Source organism: Anoplolepis gracilipes, chromosome 14, assembly GCF_047496725.1.
Source record: "Anoplolepis gracilipes chromosome 14, ASM4749672v1, whole genome shotgun sequence".
Lineage (NCBI taxonomy): Eukaryota > Metazoa > Arthropoda > Insecta > Hymenoptera > Formicidae > Anoplolepis > Anoplolepis gracilipes.
The window spans coordinates 8,704,467-8,731,456 of record NC_132983.1 but is presented as its reverse complement, the minus strand read 5'-3'; the positions used below and the strand labels follow the sequence as shown (position 1 = coordinate 8,731,456).

Sequence of the window (26,990 nt, the reverse complement as noted above, 5' to 3'; positions counted from 1 at the left end):
TTCGGAATTCTTCGGGTGATGCCGTCGGCCGTCGGTTCAGCTCGGAACACGTAGGCTGCGTTTGAGAAGGACGCTACTAGCGTGTTCTACTTTTACGCAGTGTCAGTAAGTAACAAAGATAGAATGACGTTTTTAGCGCGAACAGCGTTTCCTTGAACGCACCTGTAATATAAGTGGGTCTGTTCGTTTTAGCTGAACTGGCTGTACAGAATTTATCTTTCTTTTTCCAATGCAAAAAGAAAAAGTCTGAACTAGTGCATAAAGTTCAGCTAAAACGAACAGACCTAGTATCTAGTATAGTACTTAAGTGAAGTGTGGAATATATACACTATCCACAAGTGGACTTGAAGTTAGTAACTCTTTTTGATTCTTGTTTCTCTTATAGCGGAACTTTTTAGATTTCTCTTACAATATATTAATAAATAGTATTTAATTTGTGTACTTTATATATATATATATATATATATATAAGACTATATGATGATATATGACTAATCGTGATCGTGAGATAATTGTTACCATCGTTCACTTGAATCGTGCGATGAGAAAATGAATACTCAAGAAGATACAGTGATAGTTCTTTATTATTCTAACAGTGCATTACTTATAATATTGTGCAAGTATCTGAGAAAAAAAAAATATATATATATATATATATTAATATCACGCACAAAATATTCTATTGACAGTTTTTAGATTAGAATTATGTTGTATAAATTGTAAAATGCATCATTCTTTATCTCATCCAAACACACATACACACACACACACACAGAACAAAGCACATCATACACAGATGCATATGTATATATATTAAGAAATTTACGTTTTTCTGTGTATACATATGCATCTATGTATGATGTGCTTTGTAAAAAAACTTTTATATATATATGTTTTTTTTAGATATATATTGTTTAAAAAATGTTTTTATGAAAGAAAAACTTTTTCAATTATTTTTGTGTTTTGTGATAATATTAAATAGGTATGTGACAATATTTAAAATTTATTTCTCTGCTCTTAGATCAAATCTTTTCAGTTAACATATTAAATTTCTCTTTTCTAAAGCTTTATCCTAGTAATTAAAATCAAATTTATTTTTATAAAGTAAAATTTATAATTAACTTAATGTTATATTTTATTATATTTAAAAAAGAATATGTTTTTTTATACATTTAAGTACATTAAAAATATAAAAAATTGTATATAGAAACTCTTAGCGAGATGTCTACTGAATTGATTGAAGTCACATCTAAAGAGATAACTCGTGTAATATCACAAGATTCTGAATATGATGACACTTTGGAAGTACCTGACTCATTAGAAATAACGGTTGATGAAAATGGAAAGACAATACAAATTTGTAAAAAAGAAATAGAATGCCAGGATAACGAGGAAAGTATGAATTTATGTTCTATTAATATATTGACTTTCATAATATTCTCCATTCTTGGTCATTTTTGTCTCTTTAACATTATTCAGTTTTATCTATAATTTTCTTAATTATACTTTATATATATTTATTTGCTATGAAAACTCTGATATAATGTAATATAAGAACGTACTTAATTTACATTCATACTCTTATTTTCATCTAACTTTCATTAATTTAAAAGCAATATATTTTGTTAATTATTCATTCTTTTTATTTTACTTTAGAAACCCTTGGCACAATACCCTTCACTGCTATACATAATTTACCAACAAAATTTAAAAATCAAAATTGTAATGTGTTTATTTTTGATGAAGAAATACAAGTAAGAATTATAGATAATGAACGCAGTGTGACTACGCACCCTTTGAATCCAAATCTATATACTATAGAATTTAAACATGGACCTTTTATTTGGATTATTAAAAAGCGATACAAACATATTCAATACCTGCATAATCAACTGAAAATATATCGTGCTAGTTTGAACATACCATTTCCTACAAAAAGTCATAGAGAAAAGAGAAATAATCTTGGAACTGGGAATGAAAAAAGAAGGAAACGAAATGCTTTGCCAAGGTAAAAATTATATTATATTCTATATCTTTAATAAAAAAAATCAGGAAAAATATAATTAAGATGTTCTTATAGATTTCCTAATAAACCTGACATTCTAGTACCTTATGAACAGTTAAATCATAGAAGAAAGGAATTAGAAGATTATTTATATAATTTACTTAACATAGAAATCTACAGACGTCACCCTGAAACTGTTGGTATATGTTAATTAATCAGCCAAATCATTTTAAATAATTACCCTAAAGAGACGTACTATTATTATATTTTTACAGATCAATTTTTTGGATATTTCACGCTTGTCTTTCGTAGTTGATTTAGGAATGAAAGGCAAAGAAGGTACAATTTTGAAACGGACTGGATCAGGTTCTAGAAACAGATGTAGTTTCTGTGGTTTGTTTGAATGTAGCTTCTGCATCAAGTGCAATTATCTGTGCACCTCTCTTTGTGGCAAATGGCATAAGAGACATCTCATTGTTAAGGAAACCTTTGTTACGTATCTGACTAAAGATGGAAGAATAAAATCTGTTATTTTAATGGATAATGGTTTTGGGATCAGTTTTGGAATATATAGTACAGGTTCACGAAGTGGTATACAGATTGCAAATTTAAGTAGGCACATAGTTATTAAATGTTGGACAAAACGAAAAGCTAAAGAATGGATGGAATTTATACAAGAAATTTGTAACAAAGAAGGTAAGATTGTAACGTAATAAATAATTATTCTATATTTTATCATTATTCTATATTTAATTACTTTGATTTTGAAAGGTAAAGATTTTATACAAACAAATCCACATAATTCATTTGCTCCATATCGTTCATCTATATCTGCAATCTGGTTCGTGGACGGAGCTAATTATATGGCTGCTGTAGCTGATGCATTGGAAAATGCCAAAGAGGAAATTTTTATTGCAGATTGGTGGCTTTCACCAGAAATCTATATGAAAAGACCAATGTTTAATGGAGATTATTGGCGACTAGATAAAATTTTACAAAGAAAAGCAGTGAGTAATAATTGATAATGTGTGTATATAATTGGTAATATTTTCATCAAAGTTTCATTAAAATATTGCAGATATGAGATTATAGTAAATGTACTAATTAATTATAAAGAATTTTTTTTTAACTGTTTAATATAAAAGAATATATAAAAGAATTTATATTTGATTTCTAGAATTATATTGTGTATTGTTAAACTGTATATAAAAAATATATTTAGCATATAAAAAATTATATATTATATAAATTATAATATATATGTATATATATATATATATATATATATATATATATTATTAAATTATATAAAATGATATATTTAACATATAAAATATTTTTCATACAACTGCATAAATATTTTTTTTTATAGTTTGAAGGTGTCAAGATATTTATACTGATATATAAGGAAATTGAAGTTGCTTTAGGTATAAACAGTTATTACAGCAAACAAAGACTTGTGCAGCAATGTCCTGATAATATAAAAGTGTTGAGGCATCCAGATCATGCAAGGGCAGGTATTTTTCTTTGGGCTCATCATGAAAAGATTGTAGTCATAGATCAATCTCTAGCGTTTCTCGGTGGTATCGATTTATGTTATGGTAGATGGGATAATAGCGAACACAGATTGATAGATTTAGGTAAATATTCTTTAAATTTTTGTTTAACATCTTTGTTCTTTGTATCATTTAATTACATCTTAATTGTAGAATCCATTCATCAATCGAGTATCTATATTCCTTCAAAAGACAAGTTAACTAATACTAGTAGTAAAAAAGTATTAACAACCTGCAACACAGATAGACACGTATTATTACCGCTAGCGATCGCAACGAATACTATCGCTATGGTAACCGCGAGATCCATGCCTCTATTGTAAGTGTTTATTGTAATTAGTATAAATGTAAATTATAATTAAAACATAATTAATCTTATTTATTTGTATAGACCAATGATACATATGGACAATAAAACACAAAAGGTTCAAATATCAACGTTGCCAATGGATAATTCACTTTTTATGCTGCAAGAAAAAGATGATAGCATAAAATGTAATACTCCTGAATTACAGAGGAAAAACCTATTTGATGTGGCAAAAACAACTGTTGATAAAATGAAAAACACTGTGAAAGTAAAGAGACAGGAATTAATTCATATGATGTACAGTTCTCACGAAGCAGACGCCAGTGAAGATGTTGATAAGTACTATTCATTCCTTTTATCCTTATTTTTTTACTTTAATAACGTAATTTTTATATAATATAATTTTTTTTTTAATTTAGCAACCAGATACTATCGGAATCTGAAGATACAGTAGATTATGCTTGCAATTTAAAACCCACAAAATTGTGGCTCGGTAAAGACTATACAAATTTCATTGTTAAAGACTTTAATGATCTTGAAAAACCATATCAAGATCTGATAGATAGAACTACTACTCCTAGGATGCCATGGCACGATATTGGAATTTTAGTACAAAACTCTGCTGCTAGAGATGTAGCTAGACATTTTATACAACGTTGGAATGCTGTCAAAGTACATAACACTTGATAATATGCATACTTAAATTCAGATATATTAAAGAAATGATATATATTGATAAAATACTTGTAGCTAGAGAAAGCAAATTTGAATCCATGTTATCCTTACCTATTACCAAAATCATACAAACACTGCAGGAGTTTTGCTCCATTTATCAAAGAAGCGAATAAGCACAATGTCAAGTGTCAAGTATTGCGATCAGTGAGTTCTTGGTCAGCTGGTTTCCTTGATCCGGAAACTGTAGAGCAGAGTATACAAGAAGCTTATATTCATGCCATCAGTAAAGCAGAAAGGTAAAATTATCATATTTTGTAATTCTGTGTTAAACATTAACCTGCATGATTTTGTAGATATATATACATAGAAAATCAGTTTTTTATAACACTTGCCTCCATGGATAAAGGTAGCGTGAAAAATCGAATTGGTGAAACATTATTAAAAAGAATCTTGAGAGCGCACAGAGAAGGCTCGGTATTCAGAGTATTTGTCGTAATGCCTTTATTACCAGGTTTTGAAGGAGAAGTTGGGGGACCAAGCGGAACGGCATTACGAGCGATAACACATTGGAATTACGCTTCTATATCGAGGTATGATGAAAAAACATGACAGTGTCTAATGCCAAATTACGCGTAGTAACAAGGAAGGTATTTATTAATTCACAAATCAAAAAGAGTTTCCAACATATTTTACTAATTCATATTATCGAACATGACTGAGTGTATTAAAAAAACTTATTTATTTATTTTGATGGAAAAAATTCATATAATTTTTCACTTTGATATATCATAATTCAATATGACTGCAGTGAGTCTACAAGAACCTTAATTATTAAGACTTAATAATATACAATATTAGAATTATTGAGGCTTAAATAAATATATATATATATATATATATATATATATATATATATATATATATCTTTCTTTTTAATCACTGAATTCAAATTTGAGATGAAAGTTCGAAATAACGGATCTAATATGAACCAAAAATTTTTAAAAATTGATTTGCATAAAAATTGAAATGTAAAGATTTTTTCAGTCATATTGGATCCATCATTTTTATTATAAAATTTTTCTTTCAAATTCGAAATCACTGGCTCAAAGTACTCTTGAAAACCAATTTTTATGCAAATCGATAATTATTTTAAATTTTTCGCTATATTAGATTCGTTATTTTTTCAATCAAAAATGTTAATTTTGTATTTGAAAACAGCGACTTCGAAAAATCCTTGATACAAATTTTTATGTGAATTGAATGATTTTTGGATCTGTCATATTGGATCCGCCATTTGACTTCAGATTCAGCGACTCAAAAAGTCCTCAGAAAATAATCTTTCTATAATTTCATTAACTCTTTCATCATAAGCATTTTTGGTTCAAAAGTATTTTTTTGCCCAACAGTTAAGAAGTAAATATCAGTGTTTAAATTGAAAAAATAATACACATATTAAAATTTTTTTGCTATTTTATTTTTTTATAGGGGAAAGGATGCTATTCTAAATCAACTTATAGAAGCAGGTGTAGAAGATCCTAGTGAATACATTACATTCCATGGCTTGAGAACACATTCCATGTTAAATGGTACAATGGTAACAGAACTTATCTATGTTCACAGCAAACTAATAATAATAGATGATAATACAGTAATCTGTGGATCAGCTAATATAAATGACAGAAGTATGGTTGCTACAAGAGACAGTGAGATAGCCGTAATAATTCATGTAAGTATATATTTATAATTATTATATTCTTATATTATCCTGTATCTTTCTTACGAGAACAAATCTTAATATATAATCTTTCTCAAATATATGCAATACATTAATTAACAATGTATTTTCTGAATGTATATGTAATGTATAATATAAATAGTGAATATGCAATAATAATATTAGTAACATTTAATATTTAATATTAAAATATTAAAAATTTAATATTAAAAATAATCTTATCGATTTTAATAAGCTCGAATATGTAAAAGAAAGATTATTTAGTCCCTCGACAAACTTTAAATATTGCTTACATTGTAAACAAAGTAAGGTTTACACTATTCATTGCTTTGATTGATTTTTAAACCTTATTTTGCATTCAAAGCACTAGAAGGTATAGAGTAAATTACATTTTACATGAAAAATTAAAAATGTATACAAAATTATACATTTTCAAACCTTATTTTATGTCCAAAGTACCAGATTATGTTTTACCTTAATAAATAAGTATTAATAAATGAGTAGTGACAACTAAAATACACTGGGCAACGAAATTATCGCAACAAAAATTTATACCAAAATTTCACATAACTTTAAATAATTATAACTGCACAAAAAATGTATTAAAATTTTATTTTTTTATTTTGTAGCTTAAAGCCTCTACTTTAAAAAACATTTGTCAGATTTTGAATTATTCCTTCCTTCTTACCACCATGTTTTCAAAAGTAAGGACATGTTTTATCTTCAAGAAATTGAGTGGAATAAATTTTTTTGACAAATATGATAATTATCGCAAAATTTAGCCTTGCAAATTAAAACAAAAATTTATCTGTACATTTTTGTTACTGCCAGCATTAATGGTGCGCAACATGGGGAAGTTGCTGGATGTATGTGTATGCGTGCGCGCGTCGTGTGTGTGTGTGTGTGGACGCACGCGCGCGCGCGAATATGTGCTTGGGTGCGTGCACACACACGCACACACACACACACATACACACACACATATCCAACAATCTCCCCTATTGCGCTAATGCTGCAGGTAACAAAAATATATACGTAACTTTGATACGTCATAACTCCGCGAAAACAAATCGTACAGACTCCAATTTTTTTAGTTTGCAAGGAAAAGTCCAAATTTTAATCCATGCTTTTTAAAGTAAAGGCTTTAAGTTACAAAACAAAAAAATTTTTTCAAATACAACAATTTTTCGTGGAGTCATGATTATTTAAAGTTATGTAAAATTTTGGTATAATTTTTTATTGCCCAGTGTAATAATGTAATAAATGAGTAGTAACAATTAAAATTTTCTGAAGATTACTTAGGATTATGACTTTGATTTATACCTCAAGGTCATTGAATTTGGTGAGGTTGCCTCCAATATTGTTTTATTATAATAGTTAAACATTACCAAAAAAAATAACAAAAAAAAGGAATACTTTTCATACTATATACAATAGGCTATTTTCGTTAAAACTCGGCTGAATCGTCGCAGAGAAAAAAAATTAAAACATTTTGAAACTTGAAGTCTTACAAAGGAAGTGCACAAAGTGTTAATCGTAAATGACTATGTATTATACTTCACTAAGTGGCGTCTATTTGGCCACGTTAATATTGACTACGGTCCCACTTGCCCACGTTGCGATTGATCACCGTTCCGATTGATCACGGTTTTAATTGACCACCGCCCCGATTGACCACGATTCCGATTCATCACGGTCCCGATTGATACAAAATAAAAATTTTTCTGGTATGAACTTGCGAATAATCGAAAGCGTAAGCAGAATATAATTATAAACCTCGTTATGTGTCCGAAGCACGGGGCGATATGGGTTGGACCTCGCTTCGCAAACAAAGTCACAAACCCATGTGAAACCCTATAATTGCACATTCCAACCTGCAATGGTTAATTGCAACGTGATTAATATCAACGTGGTCAATATCAACGTAGTCAATCGGGACGGTGGTCAATCGGGACCGTGATCAATCGGGACGGTGGTCAATCGCAACGTGGTCAATCGAGATTCGTGGTCAATATTAACGTCGGGACACTCCTTATACTTCACTTCTTGTTTTGGATGGTACCGAACAAATTCAGTTCATTCTGCCAAATTATTGCAATGTATATGGAGTTTCAGCTGCGATAAGAGGCCTTAGATTATTTGCTTATGAGTATATTATATCAATGTGTCATGTATTTTAAGAAAGAAATGTATTATAAGGGTAGTGTGAGGAGATGAGTTTTGAAGTAGTTTGAAGATGTCGTATGGAGGTGGTAATTTTATATTTTTTTGGAGAGATTTTAATAATTGAACTCTTAGAGAAAGAGAGGGTATTGTCATAGTATATGATTGATATTTTGGGGTCCCCACAGTCACATTTGGGTGAATGTACTAGTTTATTAGTTACATCGATATAGACTTGCATTAAGATTGTAATGATTGGATTTTATTCTACTTATCGTAACTACAAGGTGTCCGGCAATTGATGAAAAACCTGCTAATGGTAAATTCTTGAGATCATTTGGAGACGATTTTTCTTCAGTGAAAATATCGAGGTGTAAGCTATCAAAACTTTATCCGCGGAAAAAGTTAAACTACTTTTAATGTCGCGGGTTATTTAACGAACCGATGGTTCGGGAACTCGAAATCGGATAAGGAGAACGAAATGATTCACTCGAATATTACCACTGTTCAATTTATTTAATTCAACGTTTACACTGTTCGCTACTTATCGCATGGAGTTCAAGCCTGCTCGCTGTCGGCCTTCCCAGCCCTTATATCTAATGTCTCCCCCTGTCAAGGGGAGGCCGCCCGCTGTTAGCCGAAGTGACAGGTTGCTTCTTTAGCCGTTGCGCAGGGCCCAACGGTATCGCTGATTTAAATTATACTACCGTATTGGCTGACGATTATCGATAGCTCGACGCATGATCAGATCGATCTCGATCCTGCGCGCGGTACGAGCGTGGTTGGTACGGCGGGGCTCTACAGGGCAGGGATTTTCCTCTTGGTGAGCCTTTCCCCGTGGTGCTCAACGCTGATTTCCTTACAGAGGCATCAGTAATTTCCAAGTTATAAGCGATTAAAAAAAAGGTGCTTTTTGCAAACTAAACTTTTTGAAGTTGAAAAATTACCAAAACTACATTCTTCAATTAATTTCAGATAAAGTTTACTCTAATAGAATTTTAATTTAAGGCTTAATTACAAAGATATATAACGATAAAAATTGGAAACTTGCAAAAAATGATGACGTTTCTCGATATTTTCGCTGAGGAAAAATCGATTCCAAATGATCTCAAGAATCTGTCATTAACAGGTTTTTCACCAATTACCGGACACTCTGTATATGGGGTCTGTTGAGCTTAAAATTTTGAAACCAAGGTTTAACAGAGAATCCTGGAAAACTTATAAAATAAAAAGAACCTTTGGAATTTACTTGAGATATTAAGAAATTATTGGTATCAGAAATGCATTTTTTGAGGACAAGTTCATAGAGGTCAGTGTGTGGAAGCAAATAGGAAGAGAGCTCACCATTTTTGGCTTTTTTAGCTAGATCATCGGTTTTTTCATTTCCTAATATACCCTCGTAAGAAGGAATCCAAATGATAGTAATATTGAAATTTAAATTTTAGCCTGTCTTAATTTTTCTTTTATAGTTAATAAGCGATAGTTAAGGTCTTTTAAGATAGATTTGGAGCAAATTGCTTTAACTAAGCTTTTGGAATCTGTAAATATTGAACCGTGTTTAATATTATTAGTGGTTATGTAGTCTATACATGTGATGGTTGTAAGACATTCTCCAGTAAAAATAGCATTTTCTAATATTTTGTACATTCTTTGAATAGATAAGGAGAGGGAGTAAAAGGCGAAACAGACATAATCAGAAGTCGAAGTTTTGGATGCGTTAGTATAAAAGAAAATTGTATTGCAAATAAATTGTGAAAAACTTTCTAAAAAGAAGGATTGAGGATTTTGTATCTTTCTGACCTTTTCAACAATAGGTGTAGGAATGATAAAAGATAGAAGGACGAAATTGTGAGGATTCACAGGGAAATGTATGGGGAGCTTGTGAAATATTGTAATTTGTGAGCGATATTTTTTGTTTAGGAGAAAGGCTTTATATGTATAGTAAAAATCTATCAGAGATACTGAAACGATTATATTTGACAAGTATAGATTGTAGTTCATAGAACTTGTCGATAAGAGGATTCTGAGAATAAGCTAATGATGTGATAATATAATTTGATGTAAGGTATATGTACCTTTGTTTAAGCGGGCTAATGCAAGATTTGGCGTATATAATATTGGGAGGAGTAGTAATTCTAACAATAAGACCTAGACAGTATCATAAGGCTTTACTTTCAACTTTTTCCAAGTTTTCAATGAGGGAATTATTAAAAGGGAAGGATAAGCAGCTATATTCGATTGTTCTTCTAATGAGGGCTTTGTAAATACAAAGTAACAACTGATGATCAGAACTCCACCACACCCCTCTTAGCGGCTTCAGGATGTTAGTTAATTTGTTACATCTGTAAATAAGATTATTATCATGTTCTTTAGAATTGAGTTTTGAGTCCAACATTATTCTTAAAAATTTGTGTGAGAATAGTTTCGAGGATTGATTCTTTTCGTTGTGTAAATGTTAAGGGATGATTTTGAAGGGGCTACTGTTAGGTCTTTAGTGTTGGGCTAATGGTTAGCGCATGCAGAATAATATAGTCGATAGTATTTGGTTAAGTATGAATATATTTGTAGAAAGGCAAAAGTTCCGTCTTACACCACAATACAACGAAGAAGTATTATAAAAAAAACAAAGGAATAATGTTTCTTTATCTCACTTAAATGGAACATACACCGCATATGTATCTAATCTATTATATGCATGCATACTAGTGCTTGACTGATCGATACTTTTGTATTATCGACAACAGAAATTATACTCAACACCCTCTCTTAATTTCTACCAGTCAAATATAAGTATGGCTTAGCAAAAAAAACTCTTATCCTATTACAGCTTTTGACTTATATATTTTTTTATCTGATTATATTACGTTTAATAATTATATCTGAACAGTACACAGACTTTATTTAACTAAAGCGATCTTATGAACATTAAATTTAGATTTCCCGAGCTGTTTCGTAAAAAGATCCGCGAGTTGCTTGTCGGTTTGGCAATATTCAATGTTAATAGTACCTTTCTTTAATTTCTCATGAAGAAAGTAATACTTCATGTCAATATGTTTCGAATGTCTATTAGTAACACCGTTTTTTATGAGTTTAATGGCACTTTGATTATCCACTTTCAATTTCACACTAACAGTTCCATTTAGCAGTTCTTCAATTAGAGTCTTTATATGTAGTATTTCTTTATAGCATTCCGCTGCAGCTATGTATTTCGCCTCGGTGCTGGATGTTGTTACTATGGATTGTCTTCTTGAACACCATGCAATTGGTCCGCTACGGTAAAATATTATGTATCCCGTAGTACTCTTCCTTGTATTCATAGTATAACTAGTATAGTATAACTAGCACTCCGAGCTTTTTCGGGGTTTGCGTCGATCCGTTCTGCGCATTCGCCATGTTTTTGGGAGGAACCAATCAGACAATTGTATATGTGGTAGTGTGAAATCTGTGAGAGTGCATCACAAAGGTTATACTATAATATATTTGTGAATATAAAACATCGAAAAATATTTAAAATATTATATATATTAAAATTTTTTACATAATTTTTTAACTTTTTCTTAATTTTTTAAAAATTTATAAAATTTTTATACATTCCTTTCACGGCACGAATATAACGCAGATTCTTTGAACGATTGATACGCCATTGAATATTAGTCCAAAAACATGGCGGAATACCACGTGATTAAAGACAAAAAGATCAAAATGCCGACAAAGAGTGCTGATACTAGTTATACTATGGGTGCGTTCCTTTTGGACGCTTACACGCTTAAAGCGCTTATAAGCATTGCTTACACTGTTCCATTTGGAGTTATAAGCGCTTATAAACGCATTAATGACATCACTGTGACGTCATAACTCGTGCTCACAAATACTTATTTCATCGAGGTAGGGCAGCAAAAGCGTGAGCACTTACAGCGCGTGAGCGTTTATATGGAACGCACCTGTAGTATCGCATGATGAATAGAAAAATGGATTTAAATTATAATGTGATTAATATATGATTAATATATGATTAATATATGATTAATAATTGAAATGTGATTTAAATTGTATATCGGTATAATGTATATGGTAAAATCTTTTCTACGTAATTCTTTAGGGGTAATATTGCAGTTTTCTCGCGATACTTATTAAAAATTAAAAGAATGTTTTCTACTTCTGTATTAAGTTTTAAAGAATCTCCATCGTCATCAAATAATATTTCGAACATTATTACAATTAGCGAACACAAAAGAACAGTCTGTTTTTCCGCCATTTTGACATGCTCATGATGCTCATGCACCCAAAAGGAACAACTTTCCGTTTGCAGTTTTAAGCGTTTAAACAGCAAATGGAACGATTGAAAATAGCGCTTATAAGCGTGAGCGCTTACAGCGCGTGAGCGTTCATATGGAACGCACCCTATGTTGTATCTATGTCTTCGGCATAATCCGAATCACAATAAGCTACTAATTCTGTTTCATTATGTTTATTATTATAACTTATTCCTTGATCCTTAGTATCGTTCAGATATCTGAACACATGCACCTGTGTAACTTTTGTCACGTTTTGTTTCGTGTAGTTATTCTGCTATCTGCTTCCGTATCCTACAGCTTGTGCTAAGTCTGGACGTGTTTTAGTTGTTAAGTATAATAGGTCTCCAATCGCTTCTCTGTATTCGTAGTTTGTCTTTTCAGGATCTTCCATTCCCTTGTTGTGTTTTATTAAGGGAATATCAACCGACTTTGATTCATCCATCTGAAATCTACTCAATAATCTTTTTGAGAAATTTTCCTGTGTTTGTTTCAAGTTTCCTGGAGATCGATTAATTTCCATATCTAGAGAATTCTTCGGATTTTTAATAATCGTTGTTTCAAATTCCTTCTTTAGCTTTTCTATAAACTGGTTGCATTTTTATGAATTTTTATACAACAAAACTCCATCATCCACGTAGCATCCTAAAATAAGTGTTCTGTCTTTGTTTACATAGATGTATTGTTCTGATTTGAATGATTTAAGACCTTCTTGTTCAAAGAAAAGTTGAAAATCTGATTCCATTTTAACGGTGCTTACTTTAGTCTGTATAAGGCTTTCTGTAATTTACATATTTCGTTTCCATAGTCATAACCTTCTGGAAGGTACATGTAGACGTCGTCATCTAATTTTCCATACAAAAAAAGCTGTTTTTATGTTGAATGTAATCAAGAGAAATTCTTTATTGTCAAAACGAATAATATTCTTAGAGATGTGTTATTAACCACAGGACTAAAAGTCTCTTCGTAATCACCATATACTTGCTCAAATCCTCTAACTACTAATCTTGCTTTCTTTTTTCCGTTTTCTTTCGATTTAAAGATCCACTTGCTACTCTTCTTTCTTTCTGGTTCCGAATTATCAACTATTTTCCATGTATTATTTCTTTTTAAAGAATCTTTTTCTATTTTAATTACTTCTTTCCACTCTTCCTTTTCTGTATCTGTGACAGCTTCTTGGTAGGTTAACAATACATAATCATTATATTTTTATGGATATTTTGTTATTCGAGTCGATCTTTGTAGTTGCTATACTTGTTTGGTGTTATCTTCCTTTTCTTGCATTTCCTAATGTATCTTCATAATTTCCTGATTGATCATGTTCTCTTTCGTTCTGATTATTTTCCATATTCTCCTCCTCTTCTTCTTTTTGATGCTTCTCTTGTATGTTTTCCTCTTCTTTTTCATTATCGAGTCCAATAAGTATATTTTTCTTGTCCTTTTCTTTTCTGTCTTCAGGCTTTTCTCCAAATTTAATGTCTTGAGAAAATTATTTTTTTTTTTTGCGTCCCAAAATCTGAATCCTTTAGGACTATATCCCACGAAGATAAGTTTTCTACTTCGATTGTCTAATTTTTTATTGGTCCTAGAACTTTAATGTACGCTGCATAATCAAATATCTTTAGTAAGCTCAGGTCAGGTTCCTGTTCGCTCCACATTTTATAAGGAGTTACTTTTAGTGATCTAGTGGGACTTCTGTTTATTAGATACGTGGCCGTATATGCCGCTTTTCTCCACATTTCTTTCTCCAGACCTGATTCAGCTAGTAATGCTCTGGTTTTCTCTAACAAGGTACGATTAAGTCTTTCGGTTTTTCCGTTTAATTGCGGAGTGTAAGGTTTGGTAAAATCCATTTCTATGCCGTTTTTCTTACACCAATTTTTTAGATTTTCATTCGCATACTCGCAACCGTTATTGCAACTTAATCTTGCCAGTTTGTATTCCAACGAGCTTCAGCAAATTTTACGTATTGCTTAATTGTATCCGTGACTTCATACTTATTCCGCAATAAATAGATTACAGTGAAGTATGTATAATCATCCAACATTGTCAGTATGTACCTTTTTTTATCCCATGTTGGAGTTTCCACAGGACTGCAGACATCAAAATGTATTAATTCCAGAGGTCGTTTTGTTTTTATTTAAGATTTTTCGAATGGCACTCTTGTTTACCTAATCTTCAAACGAGTTTCACACGTTTCCATTTCTTTTAAATCTTCTGTGGTGAAATTCATACCTTTCGAGATTCCTTTCAAAGTTTTCATTCTATCTATGCTCAAATGACCTAATTTTTTGTGCCAGATATTTGCTGAATCTAGTTTCTGTACTGCATACGATTTCTTCTTTGTTTCTTCTTTGTTTGAATAAAGCTCTATCTCGTACAATCCCCCAAATAGCCAAGCGTGATTGATCAATAAAAACAAACTAATGCAATGCATGAATTGTTAAATGTTTGCTGATATCGAATTAAAACGCGCTACTGAATTCAGCAACATGAGAGCATATTACAAACAATTAATTTACGAAATTTTTAAAGCAAACGATCTGAGATACTGAAACGTTATATTATCAGCAATATGGTAACATCTGATAATTTACCATTTCGTCTACAGCTGACTACAGCATTATGATAGCAACAATACATGTATAATATTCCCAGACAACATGCATGTCTTAAAGATGTATTAAAGACGTCTTTCTTATGACGCCTTTAAGACTTGACTAAAAGACGTCTTTCTGACGTTTTAAAGACATTGTAATTTAAGGCATTATTTTTAAGTTGTCTTAAAGACGTCTAAAAAACATTTAATTTAAGACGCCATCTGAAAGATGTCTGTAATACATCTGAAAGATTGTTATAATACATTTTTTTGCTTTATCAAAAAGACAACTTAAAAAGATATCTTTTCATCATCATTTTATAGTTGTTTTCTTGACAAAGCAAAAAGATGACTTTTCGGACAAAAAAAGTTCATTTTCTTACCGCTATGCAGCGCTGCATGAGGTATCTATCTCGTATTTAAAATTGAGTTACCCAAAATATATAAAAGCACGACTAATAAGATTATTGTAACAACCATTTCGATCAATTTCATTTCGGATAGTTTCTATCCAAATAAATAAAATGTAACATTTCGGGTAGATTGTCCGAATAAGTAAAGATTATTCGTCTTAAAGATGTCATAAATACGTCTTTCTGATAATCTTAGCAATTTTAGCATATCTTTTAGACGTCTTTAAGACAACATAATGTTGTCTGAGTAGAAACGAAAAGTTAAAATTTCTTATCCTTGAATGCTTAATTAATAAGAATTTTTAAGTTTTTTGTTTCTGTCTTACTAAAACAAAAATTACATGATCTGAAAAATTATCGCCACATTATCAATGCGGTTAAACACGGATGACAAATCGATAAATATAGGTTGTCATCAAGTTGCTGTCAAGTTTCTTGTTTGCTGACAGCAATCGATGTTACCATATTGCTATCAGTTTGCTGTTTTGAGAATTAGAAATCACGTAAGCTCAACCCGACAAGCATAATGCTGTCGCACCTTGTCCCTAGTTTTTCAAAATTAGTTGCTGTAACGGTTATCGGCAACATGATTGCAAAATCGGAACATTTCTGTTCCGGCTATCTGGGCCATTTTCTTTTTTATTTCCGCAGAGAACTACTATCTTTTTTAATTATTACTTTATTTCCAGCAAAGATCACTTCTCCTCCATGATTTGTAATGGCAAAAACTGATATCAGGTTTGCACTTAAGTCTGGAATATACATTACATTCTTGAATATGCAGTTCTTAGATTCCAGTGTACCTGTTCCTTTGGACAACATTGACTCATTCAAATTTTCCAGATGTTCTATGTTATTAGTCATGTGAGACGTTGTGCTTAAGTCAACTATTCATGATGATGTATTTTCCTGTCCATGCACAAGAAACGATACCTTATCAGTTTGTTGATCTTTCTTTTTAGTATCTGTATTAGCCCAGTAAAATGGCTCAATATTTCACGATTTGGAAGAAATAATTGAACAACTGCTGCAATTTCGTGGAGAGGTGTGTTTTGGAGTGCTTTTTGACATCAAAAATCCTCATGCGTAGGAGTTAACAGTGGTGACAAGAAAGTCCAAAAAACCGGTTTTTCGTAAATAACTCGAAAAGTATCAAGTTTACGAGCAAAAACATATATCAAAATTGTAGCTAACAAAATTCCGCACAATTTGGTTTTTTATAGAACTCCGTACCTAAATGAAGGTAACAAAATTTCCTACAATTTAGATCCTGTGCATTTTCTTCGTAAAGTTGACAGAAATGAAGATATAGACAAGAAAATGAATGAAAATGCAATTTTGGCATAATTTATCCGAAATACAGCATTTTTCCAATGCCTGTTTTTTTAGTAAAACACATCTCGTGATGGACTTACGCAGCTATTTTTATATATATATGAACTAATAAAAATAGGTTGAAACTAATTTTTAAAAAATTGTTACGCATACATTTTTGGACTATAACTATAATTTTTAATAAAAATGTATATTGCCCTTTATCTTTAAACACCTATAACTCGTAAACGATTTATCGTAAAAGGGTCTGCCACAGCTCATTTTAAAGACATTTTAATAAATATTATATATGATATTATAATTAATATTGTATAAGGTTTATAGTCTTTATCGTTGTTTTTCTCGAAAACTATCACTCGTATAATAAAAATGGATAGGATATAAAACGTATGTTTTGAAGAGACTTACAACTTTTATTTGAAACATTTTTTTAAATTTCCAGTATTTGATAAAATAATTGGAAAAAACGTCAATTTTTAACAATTTTTGTATGTAACTTTTTAGTAAACAACGAGCGACGGCTAAAACCTTTTAAGCGTTACTGAGGATGATAACCTTAACAACATATGTCAAGGTCATTGACTTCTGAAAGGAATGACCTTATGTGAATATTTACCGAATATTCCTATATTAAATTAAGTTTTTAATGAAAAAGTAGATTTTAGGAAGGAGACCTAATTTCACCAACCAAGATGTCCGGATTTACGTTGTTAAAAGCGCCTTGTATATCTAATTGTAAGAATAAACAAGCCGTTTGTCTAGCTGCAAACCCACTATAGATTTTTGATAGTAATATACCTAAGTTATCTTAACAAGATTTTCTCCTTCTAAATCCGAATTGGGAGTGAATAGGATATGAAAGATTTCAACCCATCATTCTAGTCTTGTGAATATTAGTTTTTCTAGAATTTGTAATAAACAGGATGTTAGAGAAATGGGGAGATATTTTCACGGAGTATTTTTAGGAATTAAAAAAATTAGGAAGTGACACTTCGAGAAAGAGTCCTGAGTTTAAAAGTTCATTGAATATTTCGAGGAGAGAAGTGTGATAATTTTCTGGAAGTTTTGATAGAACAAAATTGTTAATTTTGTTTATACCTGGAGAAGAGCGGATTTTAAGGTTATATATAACAGACTGTATATCAGTTAGCGTAAATGGATGATCGAAAATTTTACAAGAATATTGATGAGGAAATTAATTTAAGGAAGGAAAGCAGTTGTTAGTTGACGAGGGAGGACAAATTGAGACTGTTGCGTTATTAATGTCGTCAGAAAAAAAGGTATTTTTTTGGAAGGAGGAGGGTTAATTCTAAATGCCTGTTTTTAAATCTTTTAATTATCTTCCAGACAAAATTTGGAGAAGTATTATTTACAGTGAGAGACTGACAAAATTCTTTCCAGCATGTTCTTTCTATTGCTCTGACAAGGGGAGTATACGACATGCCTCTCACCGATTCAAACGAGGATTTTTTTATGTGTAGTACTTAATTAGAAACAAGTTCTGTCAAACCGAAAGAACGCGCTTCTCAAACATTCTGAAAAGCAGTCTGAAAAAAAATGTTGAAGATTTGTCAGCATTTCTTAAGACGTTGCGATGAAACATTATCGAAGCGCCCCGGTGGCTCGGTTAGTAACATTCTTTTTTTGTAACCGCGAGATCCCTGGATCGAATCTCGCCGTGTGTAACTATTTTTTTTTCTTTTATTTTTGTGTAATTTATTTTTTTTGTGCTTAGGAATATTTTATAATATTAATAAATAAATATTACAGTTTTTTTTTAATGATTGATATTTAATTTTTAACATTTTGTTCCATATATTAAAAGAAAATTTGAATGCTTTCTGTAAAAAATATAATATAAGGAAATGTTTAATATTATATGAGAAATATATTACTACTAATAAAATAAATAAGTAAGTTTACAATAATTATTTGTTTTCGTTAGCATATTAACATTAATTGTAAATAATATATAAAGGTCGAAATATATAAAGAACGAAAATAAATCAAACAAATTTGTATAGCATACATTTTTTATTCTTACAACAAACGTTACATATTACAAAATTGTTATATTAATTAGCGGAATCAGTAGTGCCTTTGCAAGATGCCGGATGGTATTGATCATAAAAGCAATAAAAACATTCAACAGACAAGTCAACAGACGAATGTTTAAGAAGCGCGTTCTCTCGCTTTAACAGAACTTGTTTCTAATTAAGTACTACACATAAAAAAATCCTCGTTTGAATCGGTGAGGGGCACATGGTATACTCCCCTTGTGAGTATTTTTTAAATATAACGAGTTGTTTTCTGTACTCTAAGTAGTTGGAAAGGGAAGGATTTTTTTAATTCAGCTAAAGATTCTCTTCTCTTTTGTGATGGCATCGTCGCACTCATCACTCCAGCATGGAACTGGAAAGGATTTTCTTTTAATGAAATTAGAAGGAGCAGGGTTCTGGGGGAGGCCTTTTTTCTTATGTTAGGGATTTGATCCATAACATGTGTGAAAATTTCATGTTAGAGGTGAGAGTTGAGTATTATTAAATGATTCATTAAGTGAAGAGAAATGATTGTGGAGATTATGTATAAAAGCTTTTCTTGGGTAAATGGAAGTTTAATTTTATGAGAAAAAATGAACAAGTTTTCAGTGATTTGTTAACAGTAGTAAAGGTAGGGAAATGGTGTATGATGAAGTATGCCCCAGTTTCTATGCCGGGTGAAACAAATGTTACATCAATTGCTGACTTGTTTTAATTAGGGCGAGAAATAAATTGCAGATTTGTCATTGATGCAGATTAGTGACGCGTTTAGGAAATAAAATAAAAGGACTCAATCTTGGCTGTCTGTTTTTGTGCTTCCCTAACTTTGGTGAGCATTAAAATCTTCTGAGATAATTACATGGGAGAAGGATTTGGAAAATGTAAAGAATTGTTCTCATTCATGGTTTGAAAGAGAGTTGTTAGGAAAACGATATATGGCTATAAGTGAGGAAAAATTTTTTATAAGGAATGGTAATGGCCATTATTTCTAGTTTGTGAGGAATGTAAAAGCAGTTGTCTAGAATTGTATATGGGATAGAAATACGAGATATTAACATGCCACCTGAGTTTTTAGAGATAGAGTCTAAATGTATTAAAATTTTTAAGATAAAAAAGTAAATTTATGAAAAGCCAAGTTTCTGATAATAGTAGAATATCCAATTTCAGTGAGAGATTTCTAATTTCATCTATTTTATTACTGATTGAGTGGACATTCTATTGGAGGATTTTAAGTGAATTATTAGGGGAGGAGTTCTTAGGATGATGTATACTGTTCATTGAAATTAGAATTTAGTGATATTTGCAGATTATTATTATAAAATTTAATAAGTGAGTTGATTAATTATATGGAAATGTCATAAATTCCTATGGCTAATAATGGTGAGAATTTAGCAATTGCAGAGTTGATTAACTCGAGGAGTTGGGAAAATTGATTAAATTAGTTAAAATTGGAAAGAGAAGAGTTAAATTCATAAACAGAAGAAAAAGAGGATGGGGAAGGAGGATGAGGAGGAGAAAAGTGAGAGACAAAGACAGAGATAAAATTATGATGAGTTGGTGGTGTTAATGACGGCGAGGAAGCTATCTGCTATTAGGAGCTATAAAGGCTAATGTAGATAAAGACAGCTTGTATATATGTTTGTTGTATGTGTTTTTTTTGTACAAAGATTTATTTTTTGAATTATGCTGAGAAAAAGGTTTTTATTGTATTTTATTGCATACGAATGATGTGGTTGATGAGGGGAAGATGGAGAAGACTGATTGAAAAGAAATGGCGATTATTATTATTTTTATTAGAGGTAGAATAATATCTTGGAGTTTGGAATAAGACTCCTGCATAAGAAGGGATGGGAGACTTGTGAAGAAAAAGGAGGAGTAGGCGTAATAAGGAGCGGGAGGTAGAAGTGGAAGTGGAAGAGTTATTAGTTGAGGTATTTTGTCGGAGAAAAAGAAAATCATTATAATTAGCAACAAAGTTAGATATTTTTTGTGAGAGATTACCTCTTATGATTTTCTTAGCTTGTGCGAGGGGAATATTTTGAAATACTGCCAATTCTTTAATTCTTTTATGTGTGATACTCCGGACAGTTAAGGCTGGGATCCACGACAATTTTTACAAATTAGTGGCTGTTCTAGTTTTGGACAAGATTCATTATTAACATGAGCTTTCTCACCACAGATTTCACATCTTGGTTGGCTTTTGAAATATAGAGTTGTCTGAAGGAGGATTAGGAATATTTTCTTTGATATATTCATGGTCATGGTCCATAAGTTCATCAACATTTTTTTAATAGATAGGAGGGGGAAAGGGGGAGAACGTAGTTGAGATTGATTCTAATTTTTCCACAACATTTAGTGTCTCTGAATCACTGATAAAGAAAAAAATTAAGCATTTTACAAGAAGTATTCTTCCTGGTTCAGAGCTTGAGGTCTTCGAAGGTCTTGTACAGACATTGTGAAATTAAGTCGGACAGAGAACAATGTCCAGCCAATATGGCTGGTCTTTTGTATTGGGCGTCGCACAAAAAATGCCTTGCGCTATAAATCTTGCAAACAGGAATATTTATGTTGTGCCAATATAAAGGATTCCAGCATAGATGAATAAGAATATGTTGAAAAAGTTTCGATAGGTTTTTAAAATATTATGGCCTCTTTTCGCTAGTCAAAATCAACACTTGGTATAACTCGTGACAATCCAATCGCCGTTTTGAAATCTTTTGGCTATGTATTATATATTGTTATAAAGATCTTGCCAAATAATGTTTAACTGTGCAATATTTCGCTTCAATAACGCCTCTAGAGGGCGCTATACGTAATAAAAGTTATATAGCTTTTTAAAAAACTGGTTAAAGTTTTTGCTTCAATTTTCTTACAATTTTTTTTAACCCAGTTACATAATTTGAAATTAAACTTGGTATTTTTTAAATATGATGTTGATATTCAGCAAAAATTATCGCAGATAAAAAATTAAAAAAGAATTTAAGTTTAAAATTTCAACTCTAATGTATTATTACAATAGTTTAAATTTTTTTTATTTTTAAGAAATAGTATAACTGGACCAAAAAAATTATAAGAAAATTTAAAAAAAGCGTTATAAGCAAAATGTAATCTATGGAACTTTTTTAAAGTTGTCTACCAAGCTACAAAGTTTCAAAATACATAATTTTAAAAAACAAAATTTTTTTTATGGAATTGCTAAGTTTCAGAAATATATAACTTTAAAAAAACAAAAATTTTGGTAAATATTTAGAATAACGGAGCCAGCTGCAATCTATTACGCGCTGAACGCGACGTAATGAATAAAAATGTACAGTTATCTGGTTACAAGACTTTATTTGGCGCAATGTTACAAATCGAAGGTGTTTTCTCTCGGACTGACGAGTTAGAACTGACTACTTTTATATCGCTGGACCTTCATTGTCGGAGGTCCCCACATGCAGATAAAGTCGTGTGGCATCTCGAAGTGATGCGTTTATCGCTTAACCGAAAGAGATATCTCGCGAAGAGATATTAAAAGTGTCCTGTGGCTTATGCACATCTAGCGTGAGAAACTGCTGTCTCTTAATAAGATATCTATTCGTGAAATATTTGCGTGGGAAAAGTTGCGGTAACAGATCGCGTTGACCTTGATATATGTTGTCAAGGTTATGACCCTGTGTAACATCCAAAAGGTTTTAGCTGTCGCTTGTTTATTAAAAAGTTATTAACAAAAAAAGTGGGAAATATTCATATAAGGTCAGTCCTTTCAGAAGTTAATGACCTTGACATATATTGTGCGTGCGTGCGTGCGTGCGTGATGGCAGAAAAAATCAAAATAGAAAGCAAAGGACAATACATATTGCCCCGTGCTTCGGATGCGTATACAGGCGGAGACATATATCCATACATATCGTAAATATATGAAATATTGAAACCTCTTCGATATCATGCAATGATAGTTAACAAATGCGTTTACTGTAAAGTTATTATACATTGTAAAATATTATTTTACTTTCAAGAAGAACGGAAAATTACATCACATTTTTCAAATTTTTTTGTCAATAACTTTTTATTAAACAACGAGCGACGGCTAAAACCTTTTGGATATTACACAGGGTCATGACCTTGACAACATATGTCGAGGTCAACGCGATCGGAGCTGGCTCCGTTATTCTAAATATTTACAAAAATTTTTTTATAGAAAAAAACAAATTAGTTTAAAATGATTTTTTAAGCATAGAAAAAAGCAAAAAAAAATTTTTAAAAACCACTTATAATTTTTGAAATTAAACTTCAAGCTTTACAAAACTTTTTTTAATTTTTTGCTACTGATTTTTTAAAACCAAGTTCTAGAGAAATTTGATATATTTTTGACCTATATTGTCATTTCAATATCAGTATTTTATGCTGTTAGTGAAACAAATTGTCTAATTTTATCATGATTTGATTTTTTAATAATTCACTATTTTTTTTATACAGGGTGATTCAAAACAACCGTTTGTCCTTGAAATGTCGAATTCCTGAATGAATTCTGAGACGATTTTTCCTTTGGCAAAATTTTATCCGAAGCTTAGTTTCCAAATTATAAAAGAAAATAGGTAGTGAATTACGGCACGCGTACAGGCGGTAGGCAAGAGCGGCGCAACTCATTATCCGACGCGGGCGATTACGCGAGGCGCTCGCTGCGATCAGCTATTATCTACACGCGATGTGTGCGTGTGTGTACACACACACACTCTCTCTCTCTCTCTCTCACTCACTCACTCACTCACTTATTCTTACCTTGTAGAAATGTTTGATATCTTCTGATGGATAATTGTATACGACTGGAGTAGACTCACAACGAGACGTTGACACACACAGACGTTGAATGAACGAATTTATTTTCTATTAGAAATTGTACCGACTTTGACTATATACTCACGCACACAAATGAGAGAATTTTCTCTTAGAATTTACCCTGAGAATCATGGTAAACGTGGGACAATATGGTATGAAAAAAATTTTATGAGAATGTTTTTGATTAATATTTATCACGATAAAAATAATAATATCTATTACAATAATAAAATATAAAATAAGATTTAAAAAAGAGCTTCAAATTATTAAATATAAATAAATGAATAAGAAAGAGGTAATAGAAGCGAGGAGATATGATTGAAAATATAAGTTTTTCCTTATAGATAATGTGTCACAAGTATATTGACATTAATTACATTGGTAAAATTCTATAAGAAGGCGGAAATTGTAATATCAAAAAATGAACATTTCGATCCATGTTTTTTGAATCCTCTTCAGCATAACATAGAAAAAGAATGTATAATTATATATAGTTAGAAATAGGATTATTAGAACGCATCGTATGGATAAAGCGCAAGCAATATGTAACTAAAAATCGTATTTGCATTCGCCTGATTAAATAGATCGCTGCCTTGAAACAGCTGTACATATTTTTCGCATGTCTAGTTGTACAATTACGTCGTTCGTATATCTAAATGACGTCTACACTATATATGTGATCGTAGTTTTAGTGCTGTTTTGTAGATGATGGTTTTTTTAAATTGTATATTCAAAACTGTTGGGGCAGAAAATTAAATACTAGAATAAAAGAACATAAGACTAACATAATGAAGTCCGGTAACAATAAGTCAGTGATCACTGACCACCACTTAACATACGACCATGACTTTGATTGGGACAATGCACAAATACTAGACAATGAGCCCTATTATACAAAAAAACTGATATCTGAAATGTTACATATAAAACGACAAATAAACAGCATAAATCTACAAACAGATACAGAATGTTTGCCAGCTATTTACGAGGATATAATAAACAAACTGCCGAAGATCTAATGTCATCTAACTAACTCTTTCCATTTTAAATATGTTTTTTCGCCCTTGAGCTCATTACCTCCTGTACTTCCGTCATAACTACACGTTAAATATCAGTGCGAGATAAAGATACCATATATTCAACAAAACACGTAAACGGAATATGCATTCAGTAAGCTTTTTTCTAAGTTATAATCAGTGTACATAAAGTAACGGTAAATAACATCATTATAAACAGGTATTTATTACATTCAATTTATTAATATAGATTTATCCCTTCAATCTAACTGCACACCTCTCGCGGTCTGGAAACCTCGGAGAATTGCTTCACGGGACTAATATCGAATCCGTACGATTAAAGAGCCGACGTAATTGTACAACTAGACATGCGAAAAATATGTACAGCTGTTTCAAGGCAGCGATCTATTTAATCAGGCGAATGCAAATACGATTTTTAGTTACATATTGCTTACGCTTTATCCATACGATGCGTTCTAATAATCCTATTTCTAACTATATATAATTATACATTCTTTTTCTATGTTATGCTGAAGAGGATTCAAAAAACATGGATCGAAACGTTCATTTTTTGATATTACAATTTCCGCCTTCTTATAGAATTTTACCAATGTAATTAATGTCAATATACTTGTGACACATTATCTATAAGGAAAAACTTATATTTTCAATCATATCTCCTCGCTTCTATTACCTCTTTCTTATTCATTTATTTATATTTAATAATTTGAAGCTCTTTTTTAAATCTTATTTTATATTTTATTATTGTAATAGATATTATTATTTTTATCGTGATAAATATTAATCAAAAACATTCTCATAAAATTTTTTTCATACCATATTGTCCCACGTTTACCATGATTCTCAGGGTAAATTCTAAGAGAAAATTCTCTCATTTGTGTGCGTGAGTATATAGTCAAAGTCGGTACAATTTCTAATAGAAAATAAATTCGTTTATTCGGTATGTCAACGTCTCGTTGTGAGTCTACTCCAGTCGTATACAATTATCCATCAGAAGATATCAAACATTTCTACAAGGTAAGAATAAGTGAGTGAGTGAGTGAGAGAGAGAGAGAGAGTGTGTGTGTGTGTACACACACGCACACATCGCGTGTAGATAATAGCTGATCGCAGCGAGCGCCTCGCATAATCGCCCGCGTCGGATAATGAGTTGCGCCGCTCTTGCCTACCGCCTGTACGCGTGCCGTAATTCACTACCTATTTTCTTTTATAATTTGGAAACTAAGCTTCGGATAAAATTTTGCCAAAGGAAAAATCGTCTCAGAATTCATTCAGGAATTCGATATTTCAAGGACAAACGGTTGTTTTGAATCACCCTGTATATTAATTGTAATATAATTGTAAACAGGATCAGGAATTTGAAGATGGGCGCATGAATGATATACCTTTTCTTTGTGGCAAATTTGCTTCTTCTTTGAGAAAACAACTATTCCGCGAACATTTGGGACTATTAAATACTACAGAAGATATCAACATTGATGATGCCATTATCAAATCCTTCTACAAAGACATATGGTGTGCTAGAAGCAAACAAAACACAAAAATATATGAAGAAGTGTTTCAATGTATTCCTACTGATAAAGTAGTCAATTTCTCTATGTTGAAACAATATCAAGATGAAATACCTATCTCATTATCTGATCCATTATTAGCACAAGAAATAGCGGAAAATATTAAGGTAGGTATCTATTAAATACTTACATGTAAATCGATTGTTATTTACACCAAAAGGATGTCGTTTAGGGTCACTTGGTTGATTTGCCATTACACTTTTTACGCAATGAAGATTTAAAACCTGCTGCTAGCACGGTAGAAGGAATGATGCCGACTGCATTATGGACATAAGTGTATGTTATTAAGAGAAAATTAAAAATTTATTATATTTAAGTACAAATTAACAAAAACTTTTATTAATATATAAATAGGAGATATCTATTAATATATTTTTTATAATACAAATATAAAATTAATCAAAGAGATTATTTTTTCTACGACATATTAATGAAAGAAAAAACA

At 31.1% G+C, this 26,990-nt stretch overlaps 1 protein-coding gene across 6 annotated transcripts; it reads left to right on the top strand.

Annotated features, from left to right (window-relative positions):
• On the top strand, positions 1–26,964 carry Pld (Phospholipase D). Of its 6 annotated transcripts, none has more exons than XM_072905438.1 (16): positions 112–349; positions 1,208–1,396; positions 1,657–2,008; positions 2,081–2,201; positions 2,281–2,701; positions 2,777–3,012; positions 3,378–3,645; positions 3,715–3,880; positions 3,953–4,207; positions 4,288–4,540; positions 4,619–4,839; positions 4,897–4,949; positions 5,055–5,133; positions 6,029–6,269; positions 26,323–26,652; positions 26,718–26,964. In XM_072905438.1, exons 2-16 carry the CDS (start codon positions 1,222–1,224, stop codon positions 26,817–26,819), a joined length of 3,273 nt encoding a protein of 1,090 aa, XP_072761539.1. In that variant the 5' UTR covers positions 112–349; positions 1,208–1,221; the 3' UTR covers positions 26,820–26,964. The 6 variants fall into 6 exon arrangements, with proteins under 6 accessions (XP_072761537.1, XP_072761539.1, XP_072761540.1 ...); XM_072905435.1 differs by adding an exon at positions 904–982 and having other exon boundaries at positions 113–349; positions 4,897–5,133; positions 26,718–26,963; XM_072905436.1 differs by lacking the exon at positions 112–349 and adding an exon at positions 1–105 and having other exon boundaries at positions 4,897–5,133; positions 26,718–26,963.
• Positions 26,965–26,990: the final 26 nt, after the last annotated feature.

Excerpts from the sequence above, each read along its gene's own strand:
- Pld (XM_072905436.1), top strand. The coding sequence starts at position 1,222 with ATGTCTACTGAATTGATTGAAGTCACATCTAAAGAGATAACTCGTGTA. Across the intron at positions 2,009-2,080 it reads AAACGAAATGCTTTGCCAAG|ATTTCCTAATAAACCTGACA; the intron begins GTAAAAATTATA and ends ATGTTCTTATAG. Across the intron at positions 5,134-6,028 it reads AATTACGCTTCTATATCGAG|GGGAAAGGATGCTATTCTAA; the intron begins GTATGATGAAAA and ends ATTTTTTTATAG.